General features: G+C 39.7%; 1 protein-coding gene across 37 annotated transcripts in view; it reads right to left on the reverse strand.

Annotated features, from left to right (window-relative positions):
• Nucleotides 1–25,652, reverse strand: part of tcf7l2 (transcription factor 7 like 2) — a 201,765-nt gene that overhangs the window by 44,034 nt on the left and 132,079 nt on the right. Inside the window, exon 1 of one of the 37 annotated variants that reach the window (XM_038821236.1) lies at nucleotides 8,816–9,399. The exons of 35 other annotated variants lie outside the window; for them this stretch is intronic. In XM_038821236.1, coding sequence (XP_038677164.1) covers nucleotides 8,816–8,938 — 123 coding nt within the window. In that variant the 5' untranslated portion in view covers nucleotides 8,939–9,399. Of the gene's footprint in view, nucleotides 1–8,815; nucleotides 9,400–25,652 lie in introns of those variants that run through there. One more of the 37 variants, XM_038821235.1, reaches the window with a different exon arrangement.

Below are 25,652 nucleotides of genomic sequence, written 5' to 3' on the forward strand. Positions count from 1 at the left end.
CAAAATCTACTTATTTGGTTAATATTTCAACCAGGTTAGTCAAGAGGAGCATTAATTTAACATGCATTAACACACAGGAAAACAGTAGTTAGAACATTACCTCCTTTGCAAAAATCTAATAGAGCCCCAAAAGTATTTCCAAAGAATGTACTCACAGGACAAGAATCTCAGCCGTCCAGCTCCCTCAGCTGTATCAGGACTTGACCTGATGCAGCTTCTGAACCACCCCCTCGCTGATGAATCGGGAACTGATCCAATTCCCTTTTGAATGCCTTGCCATGGTTCAAAATTGAGTTCAACCTTTGCCCCATTTTGAGCATATAAATAATGAGCCTAGTTACTTGTTTTGCGTGAAATCCACGTCCATCTCAATTACTTGCATTCTTTTAAATGCTTGGATATTATTTTCTTTAAGCCTTCAATTCTGACAGAAATTAAGCTTTAACCTCCATTCATTGCACTATGGCCTGAAAAATGGAACCATGCAATATTTTCCACCATCTGCATTTTTTTTTCCAGCTCCGGGTCATTGTGCCTGGACACAAGTGTTTAGTCTCTCCACTGGCTGCAAGGGTCCCAAATGAGTTGTGCAACTCTCAATCCAATTTCATTGGGTGCAATTCTACTGCACAAAACTACCCAAATGCAGCATTACAATTACCAGTCTCATTCAGAAAAGCCAGAATAGTTCATGTGGAAAGTCATGGAAGTGGGTAACCTAGCTAATTTTGGGTTTTTGAGGCTTCCTGGGCTATAGTCGGTGGTTTGTCTGGCCTGAGATTGCTTGATAGAGACAGGCTCAAATATCACCCAATTAGGGAACATAAACCTCACCATATATGCAAATCAAATTGCTTCCTGGAAGAGTAATTGAAAACTCAACATAATAAACGAGTAAAATCTTCATCTAACTCATCATTGTCAGGTGATTTAATAGCGAGCAAGGAGCAAGAGGAGAGAAAAAAAAGAGAAAACACAAGGGAGAGAAAAAGTGGAAGAAAGAATGTAGAAAATTTAAAAAAATAAAAGAAACACTAAGTGTATTTGTATGGATTCACACAGACTTAAAAAAAACTACATCACTACTGTTTACTAAGAGACAGCCTAACACGTGAAGCATTGCAGACCAGCAATGTATATTTTTCTCAATATTGTTTTTGCATCATGCGACACTGCAGTCAAGTTAACCAGTGCTCCCAAGTTGTTTCCGAATTCAGGTGCCCTTTAAAAGTAATTAGGAGTGGCAGCAAGGTGGCACATTGGTTAGCACTGCTGCCTCATGCCGCCGAGGACCCGGGTTCGATCCCGGCCCCGGGTCACCATCCGTGTGGAGTTTGCACATTCTCCGCATGTCTGCAAAGATGTGCAGGGTAGGTGGATTGGCCACGCTAAAATGCCCCTTAATTGGAAAAAAATTAGAATTGGGCACTTTAAATTTATTTTTTAAAAACAACAATACCCATTAGATAATAAAGCAATCAGGTGCTACAAACAATTGTATAGCATACTGAATATCATTTATAAAAGGCAGTTACCATCCCTAACACAACAATACAACTCTTCAGATTAAATTATCAATCACACAAGGTTAAGCACAAAAGATGGGACACAGTAATAACAGGGCCAAGAAAATAAAAGTTGCTTGATAACAAATACAGCAAAATGGGGGGGGGGGGGATGAATCAAGTCTGGTGCACATTTTATGTATTCATTAAAAAATCTCAAGACAGTATTCCTGTATCTCAAACAAGTGTATTTATCAGATAACTGACATCAATTAAGACAAAATAGTAATGGAGGATGACCTTATTTAACCCAGTAACGTCTCGTTTTCCAATTTGGTGGCTGTTTATTTGGTTAAATATATTTGACATACGCAATTCATCACAATATGTGCTGAATTCCAAAGTCGTAGATCTGATTTCTTTCTTAACTTTTACATATGATTTTCAAGTCAATGAAAATTTTGAAGAGCAAGTCTACGGGGCATCTCTTCAATGTAAATCATTAGCTTGGATTTTAAAATATAACTGACTTCAGTAACATACAAGGGAGATAAATACTCTCAACAACAGAGCCTGAAGAAGATTTTTTTAAATGTGGTGTTCAAATGACAAGATTCACCAATTAGTAACTGCAGTGACGTTAATTCTGGTCTCTGACACAAATTTCTAACCTGGTGATCAGTATCTACATTAAGTATTGATGGAGTAAGGAACACTCACACCCTAATCACACATCTGCAGCTGCATTCAGTTGAAAACTACTCAATCTGGGCGGCACGGTGGCGCAGTGGCTGGTCACTGTCCGTGTGGAGTTTGCACATTCTCCCTGTGTCTGCGTGGATCTCACCCCACACAACCCAAAGATGTGCAGGGTAGGTAGACTGGCCACACTAAATTTTCCCCTTAATTGGAAAAACAGGGGGGGAAAACTAACTCAATCCACTTCCGTGCAGAAGCAAAAGCAACTTGCGGAAATGGGTAATAGTACAGCATGGGGATGGGGAAAGGAGAGAGAGAGAGAGAGGGGGTGGGTGGGGTGTTATTATTGTGAACAAATACAAGTTCTTCTTGTGAGGATACTCCCTCCCCAATTCTTATAGCTTCCAATTTTGTTCCTCCAGGGACAAAGTGGCACCATGGAAGAAAACGTTGAATGTATTTGATTGCAACATAGGAAGCCTCACTGTCTTACACACTTAGGATTTTTAAAAAAGCATCAATAAAGTATACCAGCTTGATATTTCGTTTATTTGTTCAGCATTATTATTATGAGCTACCTCTGATATTACATATTACAAGGTGGAGGATCGAGAGAAGCAATTGCATCCTGTCTATTTCATTAAGCATGAGTAATCATTTCTGGATGATGTGACGGGGGGGGGGGGGGGCAGTGCAGATATTATTTAAAACCAAAAGGCCTTCATCACATATTTAGCAGTTTTAACTTGTACATGCCAAAGGCAGGTGCGATGCTTTTTCATTACCTGTTAAAAATATACATTGCAAAAAAAATATATTGAATAAGAGAAACATAATAAAATCGGAAAAACGAAACTATAATCGCCGAAAGACAGAACCACTGCTGCGCTGTCAATGAATGTGTCAATTCAGTTTTCATTGCACAAGACCTGTACCAGGGAATCGGGATCACCTTCTATGATGCTCTTCTTAAAACCCCAAACCTGTGGCTTGTCTGTATGTCACACCTGTGTGGGCACAAGTATAAGCCACCCCTCCCCCTTCCTAAAACTGTGATCATCAGCATTTTTATCCCTTTGGTGGAATTTTCATCCTTAATTACAGTAGCTATGAAACATGTTCAATGGGGAACTACATCAAATAATCTTGTCACGTTGCTCTTTTTAAAACGGTATTATTTGGGATTTGCATGAAGGAAAGAGGATGTTAGAATATGAAGCTGTTGCCAAGGGAGGAAATGGAGGAAATGCCTGTAGGAAGTGGGACTGTCCATCAAACAGTGGCAGTGGGCTGGCTGTGAAGAGAACCCTCCTCTTGGATCATTGCACAACACTTTACCCAGGAAACTCTAGAGTCAACCTCTGACCTTTCAAGTGTACTTAAGCGTCACATTCCAAATAAGCTGCAGTAGGAGATATTTCACTAGGGTGGACCCTACACAGTATTCACAATCAGGAATGTGGCAGTCAAAGATTGATTGAACACTCATACTCCCTCCCCGCGTTTTTTTAAAAAGATTTGTAACCCGAGAGAAATGAAAGCTTGCCATTCACCTCTGATGTCATTAATCAAGAGACAGGCAAAACAAACTGGAGCGGCTGTGACCATCTTTCTACCCGGTCCCTTCTACTGAATGCACCCCTATTGCGTTCATTGCAGTTCTGCGCAGCTGAAGAAAGATTGGGTCTGAAAAGTGCATTTGTGCTCAAAGTACAATAAAACAAAAGCAGCTACACAAGGGGGCTTGTCAGGCTGCCTTCCCGAGGCTAATTCTGGCAAGTCCAATGCTTTGCTTAAATTACTAGCCCTGAGCTTGGCTGTACCCAGACCTGGCTTACTGTTCCAAAGCTACTAATCTTAATGGTCTGCAACACTACATTCTCTCATTCTGAAAGCCTGCTTTATATTAACTCCCTAATTGCTGGTCAATTATGCCCAACTGCAACCTTTTTTAAAAGAACAGGTTCTTTTTAAAGCTATCGGGAGTTACATTTCGCAACTCTCCCCGTATCGATAATTTTCCATTAACAGAAGTTGGATGGTTTCCTAAGGACAAAATTAATCCATGCTTTCATTCAACTTTTTCTTCACATTCTCACCCACCCAAAAAAAAACCTTCACACCTGAGTAAGCATTTTCTTTCAAATCTACTTTTCCTATTCTTATTTATACAGTGGGCTGCGCCCTTTCACAGTATTATGCAGCTCATTTCTGGCCAAGGTCTTGCCCTTTGTTAACTGGCCATTGTTCCCAGGGACAAGGCCTTCATTGACTAGTAAAACTCTCCTGTTCAGAAAGAGGCTCCTCTTCTCCTCCAACAAACGATGACAGGACCACTGACACGACAGCATACAAGACAAAACTGCACGACCAGGCAGCACAAAACCTCTTCAGAATGCTCTCACATATTTCTACGCTGTTCCAGCTGTCAAGAAAGAAAGACCACTTTCTGACCACCCAATTGTTACAATTGTATAGGGAAAACCAAACTAAAATCCAGCTTTGGAGCCTACTATCCTCTTAAATCATTTTGTAGAGAACTACTGCTATTAAATGCATTTCTTATATTAAACTATTAATTGCTCAGCTGTATTAGCCCTTGGCATATTTTGGGAGCGGGAAGATTTTAATGAACTGCAATGAAACAGTCACCCTTCTGGTGGCACAGTCATTCGCAAGAACTTTTCCAACTAATGACTACTTTAGTGACATTGGAGTTTCGAAAGACAAATTCACAAGTATGTCAGAATTACATATTCTAGAGAAAACCAAGCTTATCTCAACATGCTACTCTCCCTATTTGCAAGTCGCTAAAAGTAGGCACTTATTTATATAAATTTATACAACGAAAAAATTAGAAACATCACGGTTTGGAAGATTTTCTCAATAGCCATTTTCTGAACCTCACAGTAAAGCTAATGCAGAGCAGGGGGGGAAATGGTGTATTTTTGGTGGGAGATGGTAGTTACTGTCAAGAGTGGCTTAATGAGCCCACACTTAAATGCGTGGCTAGGACTCATGTCTTGCAAAAGAATAGTTAAGACTGCCAGATAAACATAGAACAGAAGACCACAAATGAAGAAGCAGACTTAGTAAAAGGTGGATTAACATATCAAATAATCAACATGTTACAGTACATTAAATGCTGCTCAAGAATATTTGAGTTACCCCCAAATGGTGCGTGCATTCTATTGCAACTGCAGTGGTTGACTGAAAGGAGCCCTTTATTCCAAGTGCTTTAGTAATTCCACCCGCTTCAGACATATAGATGGCGAGTGTAAGTCTTGAAATCATGGGGGGGGGGGGGGGGGGGGGGGGAAGCATTTGTGATTGGCATTTGGGAGGCTCTAAAAACTAACCCATAAATATAACTTGCACTTTGTTAGAAGTGTGTGCCATTACATAATGTTAGAATGAGGGGTTAGTCCATGTGATTCTTTTTAGAACATATTTAATATTTGCTCTTACTACCCCAATAAAAACTTGTCAACAACAAAACTTTTGCACTTAACTGCCCAAGTTAGCTGTTGAATTATCCAGTCTTTTAGATTTAATATTTAAAATGTTTTTTTAGTAAGCTAGTAAGTTTTGGATAAATCTGGTGGTTCACTTCAAACATTGAGATAATGTGGGCCCTGGTCTTAACAGTCAAGGAATCATATCAACTGTCCATTTATCAAAACGATCGTTTCTTATTTCCGTTTGATAACATTGGGCCCGAGGGCAGAAAGGTCATGCTTTACAAAGCAGTTACCATCTCTTACAATGCACGTATGCTTATTGAGAGGAACCTTGAGCATCGTTGCTTTCAGGGAGAAAAAAATCAATTTTCACTTACAGCAGTTCAGCCTAACATATAAAAGAGTTTCACAAAGTCCACAGTACAATGACTGAACTCTGTGTAGGATGTGTGTGCCAGACTGGACAAGTAGTACAAGGAACGTTAACTGACAGGCAATGATCGATTGGTGTTTCAGGTTGACAAATTCCAGCAGTACAAGACATCTGCCAAGCATGTGACCTGATAAATAGCAGTGCTAAGGCTCAAATCCAAAGTATTAATTTCAGTATGAACCAGAAGGCAGTCGTGTGCATGGGGGAAAAAAACTGAGGAACAGAAAAAAAAGACAGTGGGACAATTTTATAAATTTATAATAAAGATTTACTTTTTTTTCAATTATTGTATTTTCATGGCCTTCAAAACATATGGAAAACAACAACAGTACCTTTGTGGCTATCATTTTGCCTCGAGCACTCAGTTACATTAATGTAGTTTCAATCAGTGAAATTACCATATTAAGTGATTAAGGAACAAAATATAGTTGGAACCTCTGAACGTGAACACCCGCACAGAGAGCAAAATGTTTCCTTTATCCAATTACTACTAAACAAATATAAACATCTTGAGTGGCAATCAAGTGCATATTGGAGGTGTCAAAAACTGAAATCGTTAATTGATCTTTAACAGCAGGTTTGCAATATGTGGAAGAGGACACAGAACTATTTCAGCGTGTTCGTTAGAAATGCATTCATCCAACACAATTAAAGTGAAGCCTGATCAATTCCGATCGCAAATGGTCCTAAGCACTTGGTTAAACAGATTTATCTACTACTACTGTTTATCTTTCTTGATTCAATCATGGAACTGTTGCAGCTTTGCAACATCAGGCCAGAATGTTCACCACAAACCATCAGTCTTGTCATTAGAGTACATTAGAATCAGAATCAGTCATCAAGTGAATGCAACCTCTCAATTAACAAATAATTTCACTATATCGGGTGTACACTGCTGGGTTTAAGAAACAAAAACATGTGGAAGGGTTATTTACAAATGCAGGTGAGGGGGGCAGTGCGCACTGGGGAGACAGTTCAAAATATTACAGGAAAAGATATCTACAAGGTAGATTCAATTTTGGAATGATGTGTGCTATATATAAAAATACATATATATTTTGCTCACGTCCACAATGATGCAATTTCATATCATTTCAAATATGGTCCTTTTTTTCCAAATAAAATGTGCAACTTGAAACTTTCGGACATTATTGCTTGAACATTAACAAGTTCTATAAGGAGTTATTGCACATTATGCTTTAACCAATTCATACAGGAATACTAACAGTTTGCTGCAAGAATGTCCCGTAGGACACTTTACACGTTTGCGCATTTGTTATTCAAATGCCAGTAAATGCCAAATATGAAATTAGAGCAAAATACAACAATGATATAAAAATATTTGCTTGGTTAATTATAATGGCGGAGGGGGGGGGGGGGGGGGAATCACAGGGAATGTTTATCAAAAAATAATAAAACATGAGCTTTAAAATGCTCATTTATTTGCTCTAGTGGTACGATCAGAACATCTGGCACTAATTTTGCTCATAGCAGGAAAAAGACAGCCCCACAGCAGTGGAACAACACATATACAAATGAAAACCTCAACCTATATACATATTTAAAAAAAACATCAGATTTGTTTTTAAATCCAATCAGAACGCATAATATTTGATCCAAATCGTCATTCAAGTACATTCTAAAAATGGCATTGCATGAAAGGCTTTTGTTACACCAACCCAGTGTACGAAAACATGCCCAACACCTCAAAAGTGAGGTTTTCCTGTCAACTCAACAAGACTATTCAGAAATGCTTTGCATATTTCTTTGAAACATTTAATAAAATCTTCCGTTTCCTCAAAATCTAAATGAAACAAACTTGCTGCCTTAAGATTCTACAATTTCCGCCTTTTATATCTAAAGTCTACCTCGCTTTCAATCATTTATTTTAAGCCATTTTTATTACACAACTCTAATGAGTTAACCTTCAATGTATCAAATGATTGTATGCAATACGGGAAGCATTAACCAATAATGTATAGGTTTTAAAGAGAAAGAATGCAGGGCAGGGAGTAAATTATTCTATAGTGTTGGCAATATTGCTTTTACACTAGTACATGTAAAGTAATTTTGTTTATTAAGATAAATTAAAACATTTTGTGTTTCACAATTCAAGAGATTACACTGTGATAATAGTTAATTAAGAAAAAAAACAACTTTTTCTCCAGCTTTTCTCCCCCTTCAAAATGATATGCATAAATTTTTTTTTAAAAAGCCCTCAGTAAATATTTGGTTCACACTGTTGCATTCAAAATAGCCTCGACAATTGAGCCACAAAAGCAACTCTTCCTCATGACATTAGGAGTATATTTCACTTAAATTTTTAAGAGCACAATTTAAATAAACGGAAGCGTGACAATGGAATGCCGGAATTAATCGGGTGCAGCACTAAAATGTAAATTGTGCACCGAAATCTCGAATGTAGAATATCCCATACTATGCAGCTATTGAGAAAAATAAAATCAGTATTGAGCTGGTTAAAACAACTTTTTTGAAGAAAACACAATGTCATGCTGCCTGCAATTGGATTTTCTATTTCTGTTTCTTCTTCACAGGCAGATTCTTCTGAAACCGGCGACACGGAGGTCACAGTTTCAAGTATTGGATAGAAGGTCGCTGCCTTAGCTGACCACCTCTTAACCACAGTAACTGGCCTTATTTGAAGCCCATCGAGTGAAATAAAATATAAACGTGCAATGTAGCATATAGTAACTTACCCAGCTGTTTAGATTAAGGTGCCAGCAACCAAACTGATGGAGAAAGGAGAGCCCAGAGGCTAGCGTTCCTTCTTTATTGTTCCCTTCTTCCATTCCCAGTAAAATCGCATCCCTCGGGTACATGCTGCTTTATCTTCTGTCGTCTCTTAACCTCTAAAACTTTTCTCCCCCTCCCTTTCTTTCTCGCCTTGGTGCTGACTGCGCTTTGTGTCTTCGTGGTTTTTCTAGCGTCTCTTTTTTTTAGGTACTAAAAAAAATGTCTCAAAAGATCAAGAGCTTTCCATTTCTGTGGCCTGGTGTTTTTAGAACCAACATCCTCGTTCAAGCTTGCCGTTAGAAACATCTTAGTCCTGGTGTAGTTCTATGTCTGCTGTACAGCAGGTACCAAAATTTAGGACACGCTCAAACGATAGCATAGATCACTGCACCAAAATGCTCACTTAGAAATGAGTAAGCTTGCACACAGGGGTATAACCCCATCCGTACTATTTATTTTCTTTTCAAAGCCTACAACTCTCCTAGGATTACCAAAATGACAATGCTGCAACTCTATATGGAAAGGTATCAATAAGTGCAGCAGCGAGGAGACAAGCATTGGTTAAGGGAGCATGATCAACAAACTGTGGCATACAGTCACATCTGTGGGAATGTCAAATCCCTCACGCTGAACTTCTGGGGGTAGAGCTGTGAGAATGCTCTATTTCATTTTGACACGGTGACACTATAATATATATCTCACATACAAGAACTCACATACATACAAATATTATATATATATACATATATATATATATATATATATATATATATATATATAATAAAATTTTAAAAAGACACCTGTGAGGTCTTGCCATCAGTCCCAGCGTTTTTTTTTTTATTATAACAGTAAACAGGGTGGAGAAAAGGCAAAGCACTAGACCTCAGTGCAGCTTCTACTGGCTGACCTCGGCTATCCACAATATACAAGAGCAGCTTTTGTATTACAAGGATTCTCTTTCCGAATTGCTCTTTGCATACTGCTTCCCGTCGCTAATTGCATCTCCAAACAAAACCCTCTCCATCTCCAAATTGGGGGCAGCTCATATGTTCCAGTAAATGCTTTTCACAATGGAAGCAAAAGTAATGAAATGTTCCCATTAACCACGCTCTCCTCTCCGCCCCCCCCCCCCCCCCCCCCCCCCCCCCGCCCCACCACCACCCACCCATCCACCAGGAATATAGGTGGCATAAAGCCTGCGATACCCTCCCACCACCCCCCAAAAAAACATGCAACTTTTTTAAAACAAACTTTATACGCATTGTTTTGTTTTTTTTTTTAAACTCATTTTGTAGGCTCTGCAGAACACGTCACACACTTTTTCTTCCCGTTTATCTATTAAAAAAGTGACAAGACACGAGAACAGGAGAAACAAAACATTGTGCAGTTTTTCCCTCTTTATTTCGTGCTCTGCGCTAATCTGGCCTTCGCGTGCAAAGTGTCGGCCAGAAATCTTTACGGCCTTAATACCAAAACAAAACCTTTGAATTCCCTTTATATGGTGCAATACAGGCGCTAACAAAGGCAGTGAGGCTACAGTTTGACATGTAAAAAGCCCAACAACGAGGCAGCTAATTACATTCCCTCCCTCTATTCATGGTGGCCACCACACTCCAGCAGCTTCCTTTGTCACACGTGCAATTTCTTAAGTAAACTAGGAGTTTGGTTGCTGATGATGGACAGTTACTAATCATTTAGCACAATGAACGCTAAGTGCGGCAGAAAGGATGGGCAACTTCAACACAGATTTCTTTGGGATTGGAGGATGTGAGAAGAAAAAAGGAGCAGGAGGAAAGCTCGCCACACAGACGACGAAAGGTGAACACTTAAAATACCAGACCCTTTCAGTTCACATATTTACCTTGCATCCACTGAGGGGAGGGGGAGGTTGGGGGGGGGGGGGGGGGGGGGGGGGGGGGAGTGGTGGAAGTGCAGAGAAAGGCAAAAAACATGCTGTGGGAAAGAGAGGCTGCAAATCAAACTTGCCAACTTCGATTAACATCAGGCATTATTACATCAAGAAAAAAAATCACAATACTTCCATCACCCAATAGTTTTTCCTTCCCCAGAAAAGTTTTTCTTAAAATCTCAATTTAAAACAAAACACATACAAAAGCACAATTCACCCAAAATATCATCTTTGTCGATATGAAAACAATGCTTTCAGGCATTTAGCCCGTCTTAAAATTTGCTAACTTACCATTTACACCTGGTCAAATTACGATGCTTCACACTGCCTGAATTCAAACATGCTGCCGCCGTTCCTGTGCTACAGCACAAAATCAGCCAGCTCTTCACGATGTGGGCAGATCCACTGGGGGGCAGCACCCTACCTGAGCCACTTACAGCTGAGATGCTGCTGAGATAGGGACGCGAAGCGATTACATCCAACTCCAGCTCTCCAGGAAAAGATGCTCAAGTTCAGGTCTATTCACTGAACTACCTTGCTTCATGGGAAAGAGATAATGAGATGGCAGCACTCATTTGATCAGAACCAGCCCCAAAATCACACTAACAGCGCAGAAAAGAACAAAAGAATAACAGTCGCTTGCTTTCTTGGCAACAATAAAACCAGTCTCAGCCTCCCATAATGTTAAATTGGCCGGTATTTTTGAAGCCCGAGACAAAAAAAATAAATAAAATTACTCCCCACTCCTCTCCTTCTCCCCCCCCCCCCTCCCCCCAACCCCAAGATATAAAGGCGAACCTACCGCTCATTTTGCCCACACGACCAGCTCACTTTAAGTAGGCTCGTCAGGAAATGTTGAACTACGAAATGATTCTGATGCATCAATTCCAAGTTTTTTTTTTCGTAAGACAACTTAGCAAGTTGTATATCTGAGCTCTAATATTTGCCACAGCCAAATGTGGCAAGCGGTTCCATAAAGCTTCACTGCCCACTTTTGAAGCCTGCGTTACTAACTCACGCAGAATGACACCACTGAGCGCCTTTAAAGGATACTAGGAGAAAAAAATGACTATTGATCTTCAAATGGTGATAATTGAAAAGATCAAAAGATTAAACAAAATCAAAAAATGCGCTGACTTACCATGCTATGCTTTTTTTTGTTACAACTTGGTTGAAATTTCAGTCAAACAAGCTTCATCGGAGATGTCAAATTTTTTGGCGGACTGTGATCGTATTACTTCCACAGCCTTGCCTCACAATACTTCAGAACTTTTTACCTAGCTTTGGTTTACTTTGAAAGCTACAGCTCAGCAAACCAGCACAAATTATCTTGCCACCTTCTACAGCTCTGATGCTTTGGCCGCTAACTTTGGAAGGCCCTTTACTACTGCATCAAAATTAGCATTGTCAAAGCGGTTAATGAATATTAATACTGTATTTGTCATTGGAGCTGGCCTGATGCTGAACTCCAAGCCATCCATCAGGGACAAGATTAAGAACACAATTATTTCTGACTGACAGGGTCCAAATCTGCTAGATTTTTTTTTTTGCAATAAAAAAAGACAAAAAAAAAAACATCTTATGGGTTCCCCCTGGGGACGAACAGTCAGATTAATACACTTTTAATGAAGTGAAGGCTATTAAGTATGAAGAAAAAGCAAACAAGATGTACAAGTCGAACTTACAAATGCGGCAAGGTGGCTGATAAAAATTAAAAGAATGGCATATCTTTTTCGACAGCTGTCTGAAATTTTTCTTCAGAGGTTTCTGGAATGAAGAAAGAATCTTTCTTCCCAAATCTGCATCATTTGAATAAGGAATGCACTGCTATAACCCACATGGGATAATTGTGTCTATCTTATGTCTTAACAACATCAACTCAAAGACAGGATCCTAAATAATTCCTACACAAATATTATAATCAACACTTCCTTAAAAGCAATTGACAATCATGATTATTCTCTCAATTGTATCTGCATAAACCATGCTGCCAAAAATACTTCTTTTAAAAATGTAAATGCTAAACAGACTTTGTGCAAGCTTTACTATACCATGATATATTTTGCAAAAAATTATCCTGCAGTTATAAAAGACCAAGTTAAAGCACATTTAGAAACAGCGTCCTAACCTTTTAATGCTGACAGTTGCTGTGGGAATTTAAGGAGAGTCGTGAACATCAACAGCAAAAGGCAACTTGGTTCAACTATGTTTCTCTAGTTGCCTTTCATTTGCAGCTAAATATCACTAAAATTCCCTGCGTGTAAAGTCATGCTACTTATCTTGATCTCACGTAACAGAAATATATACACACAGTAAACATCTTTTGCTGTTACCCGTATTTACTTTCTCTCCACCTCTCACAAGCGTTTTCATTCCCTGGATTTTTGTTAATTTGCACAAGACCTTTATTGCATTAGGTACAGAAACTGGCCATGGCGCTTACAAGGGGTTTCATAATGGGTGGAAAAGTTCAGGTGCAGGATAAGAACAACGGCAATTTGGACTGAAGTCATTTGAATTGCAAACCTAAAAAATTGCTTAATTTCTCAGCCACCCATCAAGAATAACCCAGACGCGCCAGAAACGGGAAGTGTAGCATTGGTTTTATCTCCGCTCACGGGACTCATATTCCTTTCTCTACAATGTTAAACCTTTTATTATAAAGCTATTTTATTTGAACGGTGGTTTGGGGAGGAGGTGATAGAGGAGGAGGAATTTTTTTTTTTAAAAGGAGAAAGCTGACAGATGCGATAGTTAATGCCATCTGACCAGTGAAATAAGGGGGCCTGGGTCAAGCGACTATGGCTGCCAAGCTAATCTACTGCTCTCATTGACCACCCCACTGGCTGCTCCTAATACCATTAGCAATCCTTAGATGAACATTCTAAATTGGAGTTTTGTCCTCTGATGAGCCAGCCTGACCCCGTTCAAACAACCCTGGAGCTCCATATGCAGATGGCAAATCTCCTGAAAACATTTCTTTCAGCTTTAAGATTCTTTTCCCCTTGCGCGCCTTCTTTTGTTTTGCTCAATTCTTTTTGCCCTCTCCAATTTGAAATAAACATCGCAAGCATAAACATGTACTCGTCTATCGCCCTGTTACTTGGGTCATTTAAATTTTAGAAATGCACCCCAAAACATTTCGGACAACCTTTTATTGGTGGTTTCCATTTAGTTTGTCTTTGCGCAAATTACTTTACATCACACGCTCTTGCAAAAAGGGGAGTGAGGAAAAGAGAAATCGGAGGATGTTTGTGAAAAACTGTCAGATTTGAAGCTTTCTAACCAAGTGAAGTTAACGGCTGCCGACTCTGAAGCGGTGGGTGCAGAAAGCATTTGCCTGACAGAACATTTACCGCAGACAGCTCCCGCTACCTCTACTTACACAGCACGATCACATCAGCCCTAGTATCAAATTAACTCACTGACTTTGAAAGTTATTGATCTGCTATTAAGACACTAGTGAACTTGATGAAATCAGTGCTGTAGGTGCAGTGCAGACTTCAAAGTCTCACACAGACACATAAAACAAGTTTCTTTGATCCTTTTTCCGATCCGCAGAGGGTTTAAAGCCCAATTCTCGATGTGCTGCTCTTCACACTCGTCAGGTCTGATTTTTTTTACCAATAGACAGCTTGATAATATTAATAGCGCATATTTTAGCAAACAACTAATTCTAAACCAATATCTTAATCTGCTCAGACTAACAGCATCATTTATTAAACATGTCAAACAAAAACCAATTTTACCTTTATTGCTGTCTGCACTGCAGGAGTCGGGAATTTTCAATGCAGAAGTATACACGGCTCTTGCCATGTCTACATCAGTATTTTATCATTAAGGAGATTATTAATTTGAACAGACTTACTGAAGTCCTTATTTGAAGGACCGGTCATTAATATTTACAGCAAAATGATACGCAAACCACAAATAAGTAAAATTCATAACTTATTCTCTGGATTTATTGAACAGACATACAAGCACAGGATCTATAACCATTCAGAGTTACTCTTTTTTTTTAAAAACACTGTAGCATTTATAAAAATGGCCACACACACCACAATATAACTAACAGTGTTAGTATTGGGAAACAACAAAGACATTGAGAAGTTCAAGCAGACAGCAAAAAAGGATTCAAGAAAGAAACTCCTTCATTAGATTAGGAAATGATTTTACAATTTGAAAAAATTGAAATATAAACCTCAATACGATAAAATGGCCCACAGATTAGACCTCAGATCACTCATTGGGAACCACAATTATTTCTTCTGCACTGAACACACATGCCAACTTGAAAAATTAAGCTTAATGGTAAAAAAAATGTTTAATTGCCGCTCAAAATTTTTTGCACGCATTTGTAAAAAGATAAATAAATAAATACATTTTTAACACAAAGATCTGCAACAGTAACCCACTTTTTAACTTTAACTATGAAGAGAATACTGGCAGTGGATGCTAATATTTGAGTATTGAAGGATTGCATTTATTGTAAAATTTATTCAGCAAGTGACAATTTATGCAGACAACGATTGCATTCAGTTAAATATGAGAAATAGCATGTTACGGTAAATTTTAAAAATCCAAGATTTTACATAAAACTGAGAAAAGGTTCATGCAAATTTGCTACCAAATAAAAAGGTTCTCTCATGTCGATAGTTCTCACCAAAACACTGTTACTAATGAAATAATCTACAATACAATTCAGGAGCAAATTAAGTTTTTGTACTAGCTACTGGGGTCCCACTTACAATTCTAATGAAGTCAACACGCCAATAAGATGTGTTCAGAAAGTTTCCTGGGCCACCAGCACAGAGATCCTTTTCACCAATTAGTGCAAAGAAAAAGAAGGGGGGAAAGAAACAGAGCGCCCTTACTCAAAGAGCTAGGCCTTACGGCAAATCTGTCATGCCGACTGAATTGATCAACGGGACTGGTATTTCTAATGGCATCTTGTCAGGAAAAGTCAGTCATAGGGAGCCACCTGTGTTACTCTTTGCAGACAGCTAAAGAGCTAGATACCGATCTCAGGCAGCATCTTTTACTAACAATTTGGGAGAGCAGTCTGATTTCCACTCCTGTACAACTTGTCATTCTGCAATCATCACCTGGCTCGCATTTTTCTTTTCAGAAATGGTTACATGCTTAACGCAGCTCCTCTGTAGACAGTCAATTTTTTGGAAACTCAAATGTTAACAAAACAGTAAAAATGATCAATTTCTAACCTGGAAAAACAATTCATTGGGCACATCATTATGCTCATTGATTCTCCTCTCTAAAACCAAACATAACCTAAACTTTGTGATCTAACAAGAATACAGATGATGTGAAGCCCCATTTGGCCAAGCAACACTTTTCCGCTACCATAAACATTACAGAATATGGACGGCCAGATCTGCACCAAGTACATGAATAAGTTCAACAAAATGAGTTACAAAACTAAGGATCTTGCATCTAAACATCAGAAAAGAGACACAATTTTTGGGGCGCCCAGTTTGTTAAGCGAGTCAAAAGTACTTGGATTGCAAATCACGTATCGCAATCTTTCTTGCTCTCATCAGTCAATGAAGTTCTCAGGTTCTTTTTTTGCAGCCTGCGGCGGTGGCTTTGCCCAGGGACATATACCAATAGAAAAATTTTCATTGTGTTAGCATTTCAAATGGCAGAAAGTGAAAGGAAGCCCTAACTGATCATAGCCTGCGGAATTAATTGGCTATTCTCTGAATAATGTCGCTCATCGCATATCCTTGGGAGACCAGCACTAGCCGAGGCCACGTTTTGTGCAACGGCTTCAAAAAAAAAGCGCTTAGGGGGTATTGGGGGTCTTAAAGCTTTAGCGCATTTCCCCAAAGACGAAGCAAATAGAGCCAGCGAGCCTTGCCCAACTAATCCATTTGGTAATTAAATGCACAATTCCATTAAACATTCTTCCATCGTTTCAAAATGACATGAACAATGGATTCCAATTGCTCCAAACCTATATGCAGGATACTAGATATCAATGCAATGAGCGCGGCTGGAAGACTTCTGTTTTAAGTGAGGAAAATTTAAAATATTCTCGGCTTTTTGCCAGTTTTAAAACAAAGAACTCAAGTAGACGCCATGTTGCTACTTGTTTCATTCTGTGGGATTAAAGTTTGAGCTTTTTTTTCATTCATCAAAGGATATGCAATGACCCTGCTTGATATGAGTATACCTCTCTTTAAGGCACATCTTAATCTAACCTTTTTAGGACTCTTTGCTTTCAAACTCAAAACAGCATTAAAAATAGGCATTGTTGGTCCGCCCTGGGAGACTGAGCTCCTGGCTTTCGCTGGCCAGGGCAGTAGCCCTCTGGATACACAGCTGCTTACGCGACCAAGTAAGCTCTGTACAGCAAAGGAAAGCAAAGGGAGAGAAAGTGAAAAGACGAGATTAAAAAATCTTCGCAAATGTTCCATCTTTCGTTATCGACTGCAGCCTAGCGTGAGGTGTCAATTTTCAGCTCTAAAGAGAGGACACAAATTCGCAGCGGTCCCATTATGCGGTCTCTTCGCTCATTGTATATTCTGTCAACGAAGTCAATCTTATTAACTTCCGCTCTGGTTCACACATGACATTTTCTTCAATTTTCTTGCCAACATCAAAAACATCAATTAGCAGCTAGAAAATAGGAAGGAACAAATGACAGAGCCCGATAACGTCAACTATTTGAAACAGAGGGTAAATCTATTCCGCAATACTGAATGCATTCATTACCAATTCATTTTCAAAGAAGGCTTCCAAATAGCAAGGAAAATTAAATTTATCATCCAGAAATGTCCAGAAATTGTTTGTTTTTTAATCCTATAAATCTACAGTGCCACTTCCAAATGCAAGATGAAGAAATGTTACCTAGTTTTAGATTTATACAGTGCAACTTGGAGAGAAGTTGGAAGCAGGTGGGTTCAGCAGCATACAGGATGCATTGAATTTCATGCAGAAACATGAAATAAATGTAACCATGCCAACTTACTCAGATATTTCTTCATATTTGTTGCCCCTACTTTCCTAAATTTAAGCATAAGAAAGATTCTTTCGTCCATCAAAATGAGACGCAAATTACCAACTTATTTGTTTTTTCAGCTGACTTTGTTTCACTGGATAACTGGCACGTAGCTAAAAGTGTATCGTGGCAAACGTTGTTTTACAATACTTAAGTAAAAGCTATTTCTGCTGATGTGCCTGCTTTATGAGAAGGCTTTCATGCTTGTATTACATCTCCTAGGGAGTGAATAAAAGCAAATTTAGTGACTGCTGAAGACGACTGCTCGGAATTAATGTGAACAGAAAAGAGCAGCTACACCAAATAAACAGATCACTTTCCTCTGACCATTGATTTCTTGATCTTTTGACATTATTTACGAGCTTCCTATTCTCTTTCCTGTCTTTTTTCCAATGTCATAAAGGAAAAATGTCTAAACAGCTGATGGCAGGATTATCAATTAGCTGTCAAGACTCTGCTTTCCAGCACTGAACAATACCTGCCATAACACTGAAGATCGGTAATACAGCGAGACACATATAATACTGTGCTCTCTGCATACAGACTTGGATAGCACAGTGGCAAGTCTTGAATGAAACTTGCGTCCGATCATTTCTACAATCATATTGATTTGTCTAGTTGTAACTGAATACATATTGTAAATTATAATTAAGAATTTATATTTAAGATCAGATAACATTGACTTGCAACTACACATTTTTCTTCTCAGAATGTGGGGTGGCAGTTGGGGTGCTTAATTCCTGCCGCATAAGCTCCTGCAAACACACTATTGACATTGCAATCAGTTCTGTTGCCGCACACTAGGACCTAACCTTGATGCTTCTATTTATTCTGTTCATACAGCAGGAGTAAGGTGTGAGGGGAAAAGAGAGAGGTGGAAAGAGGTTCCTTCATTCAGTAATTAAGCTGGCAATAACCACAGCGTAATGAGGATGGATACATTCATCCCAACAATCATGCTCAATATTTGCAGAAAAATATAGTTCTGTTTTTTAAAAACTTTTGTAAGTTGTGAAATTCAGCACAATGTATTCAGCGTGTCACTAGACCTGTGGTCCTTGTTGTGCAATTATAGTTATTTTCCAAATAAATAATTCTAAAGCAAAACCAGCGCACAAAAATAGCGCTATAGTCTGTGTTAGCAGGTTTTGCAATGCTGCCTTTTCTTCAGAGATAGAATTTCAATTGTAAATGTATCTAAAATTACACGGTGAGAACAGAAATGATACATAAATAATTACACAAGTTAGGGTTCACCTAAAATAAAGAGTAAATAACGTAAATGATCTCCATCTTAACTGCTTTCTTTAAATAATATGCTCAAGTAAAATATAACACTCCTAAAATAATTTCAGTTTATTTAACCACTGTCTAGGTGCTACTTTCAGTTTGTGTGAGAATCTGAGTCAGAATTCCCAATCCTTGCAGCCTCTTTTTTTTGAAAAGGGGAAGCACACAGACCTGGATAACTGCTAGATGCAAAAAGAAAATGTATTACTCCAGTAGCTGAAGTGGGCAGTGTTTGGAAGTTCAGACACATTTAAAACCAACACTACTGGGTGGTTTAGACAATATTTTATGACTGTCTTAATATTTTGTGTTGCCTGCAAAATATAGCATGTTCCAGCAACTAAAGTATTAACTTTAAGTATTTCCTCAGAAAATCCTGGACAATAATCAGTCGGAATATATATGGGGGCAGATGGCAGTATTAGAGAAACAATCTTCAAAGATTTTCCAGCACTTTAATATCTAGCTATATTTGCTAAAATAAAATTCCTCATCTGCAGTATATTGCAGCTCACCCACGGCCACAAAGAATTCAAAAACATTGCACTAATGATCAGAGACACACTATGTGATGTGAAGCCCCAAAATTCATGTTTTAATTTTGACACACTTTTTTGTTGTGTCACATTGAAATATATTTAAACGGTTCAGCATTCTTTCTTGGCACCGCAAAAAATCCAAATCCAATAGCCTATAAGGAGTTGTCGCTATTTTTCTCCGCCAATTTACACCCTTATTTGGAACAACAGGCACAAATATTTTTACTGTTGTCTAAATAGCAAAATGTTCATTGACCCAAAGCTGCAAACAGTAACCACAAGCTGCTGATTACCGGCATTTGCGGTTGTGGTTCTGCACCATGCTCTGTCCTTGAAACTGATGCCGCACACGAATCCATTAGGCGAGAGAGTTGGTGCTCTTGATCTATTATTTACAAAGAAAACCCTCCCCTTGCTTAAGTGGCCCCTATACTTCATCCTTCATTACAAGATCATTTTTATTTTTGTAAAAACCCCATACTCAGTTTAATCAGCCTGATGACACCTATACTCTGCCCAAGCTTGCTACTTGGGATTTTTTTAAAATAGCATTCCTATCTTGACACTGGCATCTGGAGCACTGTTATATTTTAAATATCCAAAATTTCAGTACAATTGATTAGCTGCAACCATTTGCCACTTGGCCTTTTTGATTCAAAACTGCTGCCTACCTATACATTACCCTGGATTTTTCTTTTGTTATTGGAGTTTATATAGCCACATCTCAGATAATGCAACCATTCTTTATACTAAGTACTTTTTCTTAAGGAATACGAGGGGATCCCATTAATGTTCAGTCAGTTTTGGGTACCACTTACAAGAAACATCGAGTGGAATATTTTTTATATTGCTGTAGAACTGATTTCTGCAATATTTTATGCTTCGCTAAGTATTTATAGTTCAAGCTTGCAGGACAATTTAAATTCACAGCTACCAGTTGTTCTTAATCGCATTCTCTTCCCACTAAATCATAAATATATTGCGCACATTACATAAGGTATAAGATGTGACCAGCTATAAAACACAGGTTAAACTCCACTAATTGCTCCTTTACCCTTCTGACCAGTTTTTGCAACACAAAAGCGATGGAATTTTTATTGTGTTTTATTAAATTGTGCGTTCATGTTGTGCTGGGAAAAACAGATCGACAAAAGATTAGTTTAGGTGCTGATTTATTTGTACCACAATAATGTTGTAGGATACACACTTCCAAAAGCACTGAATTACACTTGAGGAATTCAGACTACTTGCCTTAATCATTTTGACATTTAACTAGCAATTATTAATTCAATTTGTCTTTATTACAGCCACCAGAGACTGATGGATAACCATTACTAGATGTGGTACAGCACTGCTTGACAGAAAATTGCAGAACAATGCGATATTATAGATAGAGCTGTTAAGCAGCTGCTAATATTGTACAGCTGAGACTCCCTTTCAGGTGCACATCATTACCCCGGCCAAGTTGATCTAAGCGCCAGCGGAAAATACTACAATACAAAACTATTCAGGTCAACATATGTGTTAGAATACAAAAAACAGATTTACATGCCAGATGAAACATACTTAGGAGTCACAGACCACCTCTCAATTTCACAATACACTTCCGATGCAAGATGCGGACGCGGAAGAAGACCACTAAAAGCATTGTCAACCCAAATCTATTATCAATATGCATGAATAGTGCACACATTCTCCTCTTTAAATCTACTTTGATAGACAGCCACAATTCCATGCGATTTGTTTAAATGGATGCGGTTAAGGCATCTGACATTGTGACTATGTGGAGAAACAATCATTGTCACAAACAGAATTGACACAAAGAAAATAGTTGAAAGCAACCAGGCTTCCAAAACTTGTAACACAGCAGCATTACTCATATTTTGATAGTCTGGAACTGCTATGAATTTTTCTCTCCATTTAGTAGTCATAAAGTACCACATGACTAAAGAGTATTACAACACAAGATGTTATTTTCCCATCATGGCTGCACCACCTTAAAGCTATTTACTTTTTTCGCCAAATATCCACTTCCCTCCAAAAGCATTTCTGGATTCGACTTCCATCATAATTACTGGTAGGCAATTCCATAACTTTACAGTCAACTGTATTTTTTTTTAATCCTTCAAACTATTCTGTTATTTTTGATGACATTAAATGTTTTTGGCTAGGATTCAATGATAGATGGATGTAGTTTTCCCATATTATCAAAAGGCCACATGATTTTAAATATCTTTCAAATTTTCTCTTAACTTCTGTTCTACGTGAAAAGAGCCCCAATTTTTCACCCTAATGTCACCTTCACCATGTTTTCTGCATCCTTTGAACATATGAATTAGGGACAGGTGTAGGCCGATCCGCTGCTTGAGATCATGGCTAATCTGATTGCAACCGCAACTCCATATCCCATCTATCACCAATAACCTTTCACCACCATACTTACCAAGAATCTATTCACCTCTGCCTTAAAAATATTCAAAGACTCTGCTTCCACCACATTGTCAGGACGAGAGCTCCAAGGACTTGTGACCGCGACCACCCCCCACCAATCATCCCCAAGAAATTCTCCTCATTTGTCATAAATGGACTATCTTTTAATTTTCAAAAGTGACCCCTCGTTCCACATTCTCCCACAAAAGGAAACATCCTTTCTGCATCTGTCAAGACCCCTAAGGGCCTTATGTTTTAATCCAGTCACCTCTTATTATTCTAAACACCAGCGGATGCAAGCCTGAACTGTCCAACCTCTCCTCATTAAGACTGCCCACCCATTCCTAGAATTAGTCCAGTGAACCTTTTCTGAACTGCTTCCAATATCCTTACATCCTTCCTCAAACAAGAAAACCAATACGGCACACAGAATTCCAAGTGTGGTTTCACCAATGGCCTAAATAGAACATATAGAACAGTACAGCACAGAACAGGCCCTTCGGCCCTCAATGTTGTGCTGAGCCATGATCACCCTACTCAAACCCAAGTATCCACCCTATACCCGTAACCCAACAACCCCCCCCCCCCTCCCCCTAACCTTATTAGGGCACTACGGGCAATTTAGCATGGCCAATCCACCTAACCCGCACATCTTTGGACTGTGGGAGGAAACCGGAGTACCCGGAGGAAACCCACGCACACAGGGGGAGGACGTGCAGACTCCACACAGACAGTGACCCAGCCGGGAATCAAACCTGGGACCCTGGAGCTGTGAAGCATTTATGCTAACCACCATGCTACCCTGCTGCCCCATACTGCCAAATAACCCCTCTACTGTTGTATTTAATTTCCTTTGCAAGAAACAATCAAATTCTATCAGCTTTTCTTATTTTTTTTTAAACACATTTTATTCAAACTAGTATCAAAGTGGGTTACAGCAAATAAACACCCGAGGAAACATTCTTCCCAACAATCAACCATACAGTTTGTACAGATTTTCCTCCTTTTTCACCCCCCCCCCCCCCCCTTGCGACGAACAGCTCCTCAAACACGGTCACAAACACCCCCCACCTTTTCTCGAACTCCTTACTGAGCCCCTTAACTCTACTTTATCTTCTCTAACCGCAGGAAGTCATACAGGTCACCCAACCATGCTGCTACCCCCGGTGGTGATGCTGACTGCCACTCCAGCAAAATTCGGCGCCGTGCAATCAGAGCCATGACATCAGCCTTCCTTCTGTCCATGAGCTCCGGCTTCTCTGAAACCCCAAATATCCCCACCAAAGGGTCCGGGTCCACTCCTTCCTCCGCTATCCTGGCTAAGACCGCGAACACTCCCGCCCAGAATCTTCCCAATTTTTTGCAACCCCAAAACATGTCCGCATGATTCGCTGGCTCCCGCCCACACCTCTCACTCATCTGCTACCCCCTGAAAGAACCCACTCATTCTCGCCCGAGTCATATGTACACTGTGCACCATCTTAAACTGTATCAGGCTCATTCTTGCACAAGTGGAGGTCCCGTTTACCCATCGCAGTGCCTCACTCCCAACTCCGCTTCCCATTTCTCCTTGATCTTCACCACCCACTTATATATATCCCCAATTCTTCCCCCCCCCCCCCCCCCCCCCTGCTCCCCGCCTTCCACATCCGGAAGCAGCAGTCACTGCAGCAGGGTGTATCCCCGCAATCTAGGAAACCCCTTCCAGACCTTTTGTGTAAAGTCCCTAACCTGTAGATACCTGAACTCACTAGCCCTTGGCAGCTCTACCCCCTCACTTAGCTCCTCCAGACTGGCGAACCCTTCCTCCAAATACAAATCCCTCACCTTGACAAGCCCCACTTCCCTCCACTTCCTGCATAGACTATCCATCCCCCTGAGTCAAACCCATGATTCGCGCACAGCAGCGTTAGCACCAACATCCCTTCCACCCTAAAATGCCTCCTCAGCTGATTCCATATCTTCACCATGGACTGCACCACTTGGCTTCCCGAATACCTACTCAGAGCCATTGGCAATGCTGCCGTCACCATTGCCCTCGAACTAGACCCCTTACAAGATTGCTCCTCCATTCTAACCCACTCTACCCCTTCACCTTCCCACCACCGCCGCACCTTGTCCACGTTCACCGCCCAATAATAATGAAGCAAGTTTGGCAACACCAGCCCACCTGCTGCCTCTGCCTTTGTAGCAGGGTCCTCCCCACCCTCAACACCTTCCCTGCCCATTCAAAGTCAGAGATGATTGTGTCCACTTTCCGACAAAAGACCTTTGGTATAAAGATCGGGAGAGCCTGAAAGATAAACAAGAACCTCAGGAGAATATTCATTTTCACCACTTGGACCCTCTCCACCAATGTTAAGTGCAGTGTATCCCGCCTCTTAAGATCCTCCCTGGCCTCCTCCACCAACTTTGTTAAGTTCCACTTATGGAGTACCATCCATTCCCTCACTACCTGAATCCCCAAGTACCTAAACCTATCCCTCACTACCGTAAATATCAACCCCCCCTAAATTAGCCCGCTGCGCCAGCTCTATTAGCTTTTTTAATTACTTCCTGTACTTGCATACTAACTTTTGTAATTCATGCAGTAAAACATCCAGATCCCTCTGCCTCTCAAGAGCTATCCTTCCCATAGTGCACACAAAACTGGAGTGGAATACCTTTTGCTTTTCATCTTGGGCACCAACGATTACTATTAAGCAATGAGACACAAGTGTCCTATTCTACTATCCTTCACCGCCGCCACCCCCCCCCCCCCCCCCCCCAAAAAAAACTTACATGACCCCAACCCTAAAACAACTTCGGCCCATCAAGGCAACTGAGTTCAAAACAGGGAACCGAAACAACACTGGAATACAAATCTGAAGGCCTTAAATCCATGCATCACAGTATTCCAGCACTATGCTGCATTGGCCACTCTTGCTGTGTGAACCACGCTGTAACAACTGGAAAACAATTTGATCATTCAGCATATTATAGTAAGCCATGCCCTGCCTTGACATGTCAGCTATTCTCTGTCAATTAGAAGGAGAATTCTGGACAATATTGGTCCTTCATATTCTAGAAGTTCTGAAACCATTTAGCATAACCAAGACTATGCGCAGAACCTTCCAATTCAATACTGCTCTCAGTGAAATGGTGCAGTCACGCTTTGACTCAGTCAGCAGCACTAGGCTTTAATGATATGGTTAATGGTGGAATTTTCTTTAACTGTTTTGCCAAATGTTATAAATGCTATTGTTAATTGCAGAAGGAATATTAAGTTTTGCTTTAAATATAAAAATAATATTTAGTGCAGAATGGTAAAGAAGCAGCTCACTTTTTTTCCAGTGTTAATAAGCCCTATGTTTCTTTGTGACATATGATTTTCATTTAAAAAGAGAGTGTGTGTGATGGGCTAAGACCATATCTTAGCGAGCAAAGTAATGAGGAAATGTTGTCTTTACAGTACTTTTCTTTAAGTCAATCATACTTATTTAAGATGAGAAATACTCCACAACTAAAAAATTAAATATATTTTTAGTCTTTGATAGAGCCAAAGCCAAACTTACCAACTTACCTATGACACTAGGTAATAGCAAGATAGCACAGTATAGTGATCATGGAAA

This window comes from Scyliorhinus canicula, chromosome 16 (genome assembly GCF_902713615.1).
Source record: "Scyliorhinus canicula chromosome 16, sScyCan1.1, whole genome shotgun sequence".
NCBI classification, from domain to species: Eukaryota; Metazoa; Chordata; class Chondrichthyes; order Carcharhiniformes; family Scyliorhinidae; genus Scyliorhinus; species Scyliorhinus canicula.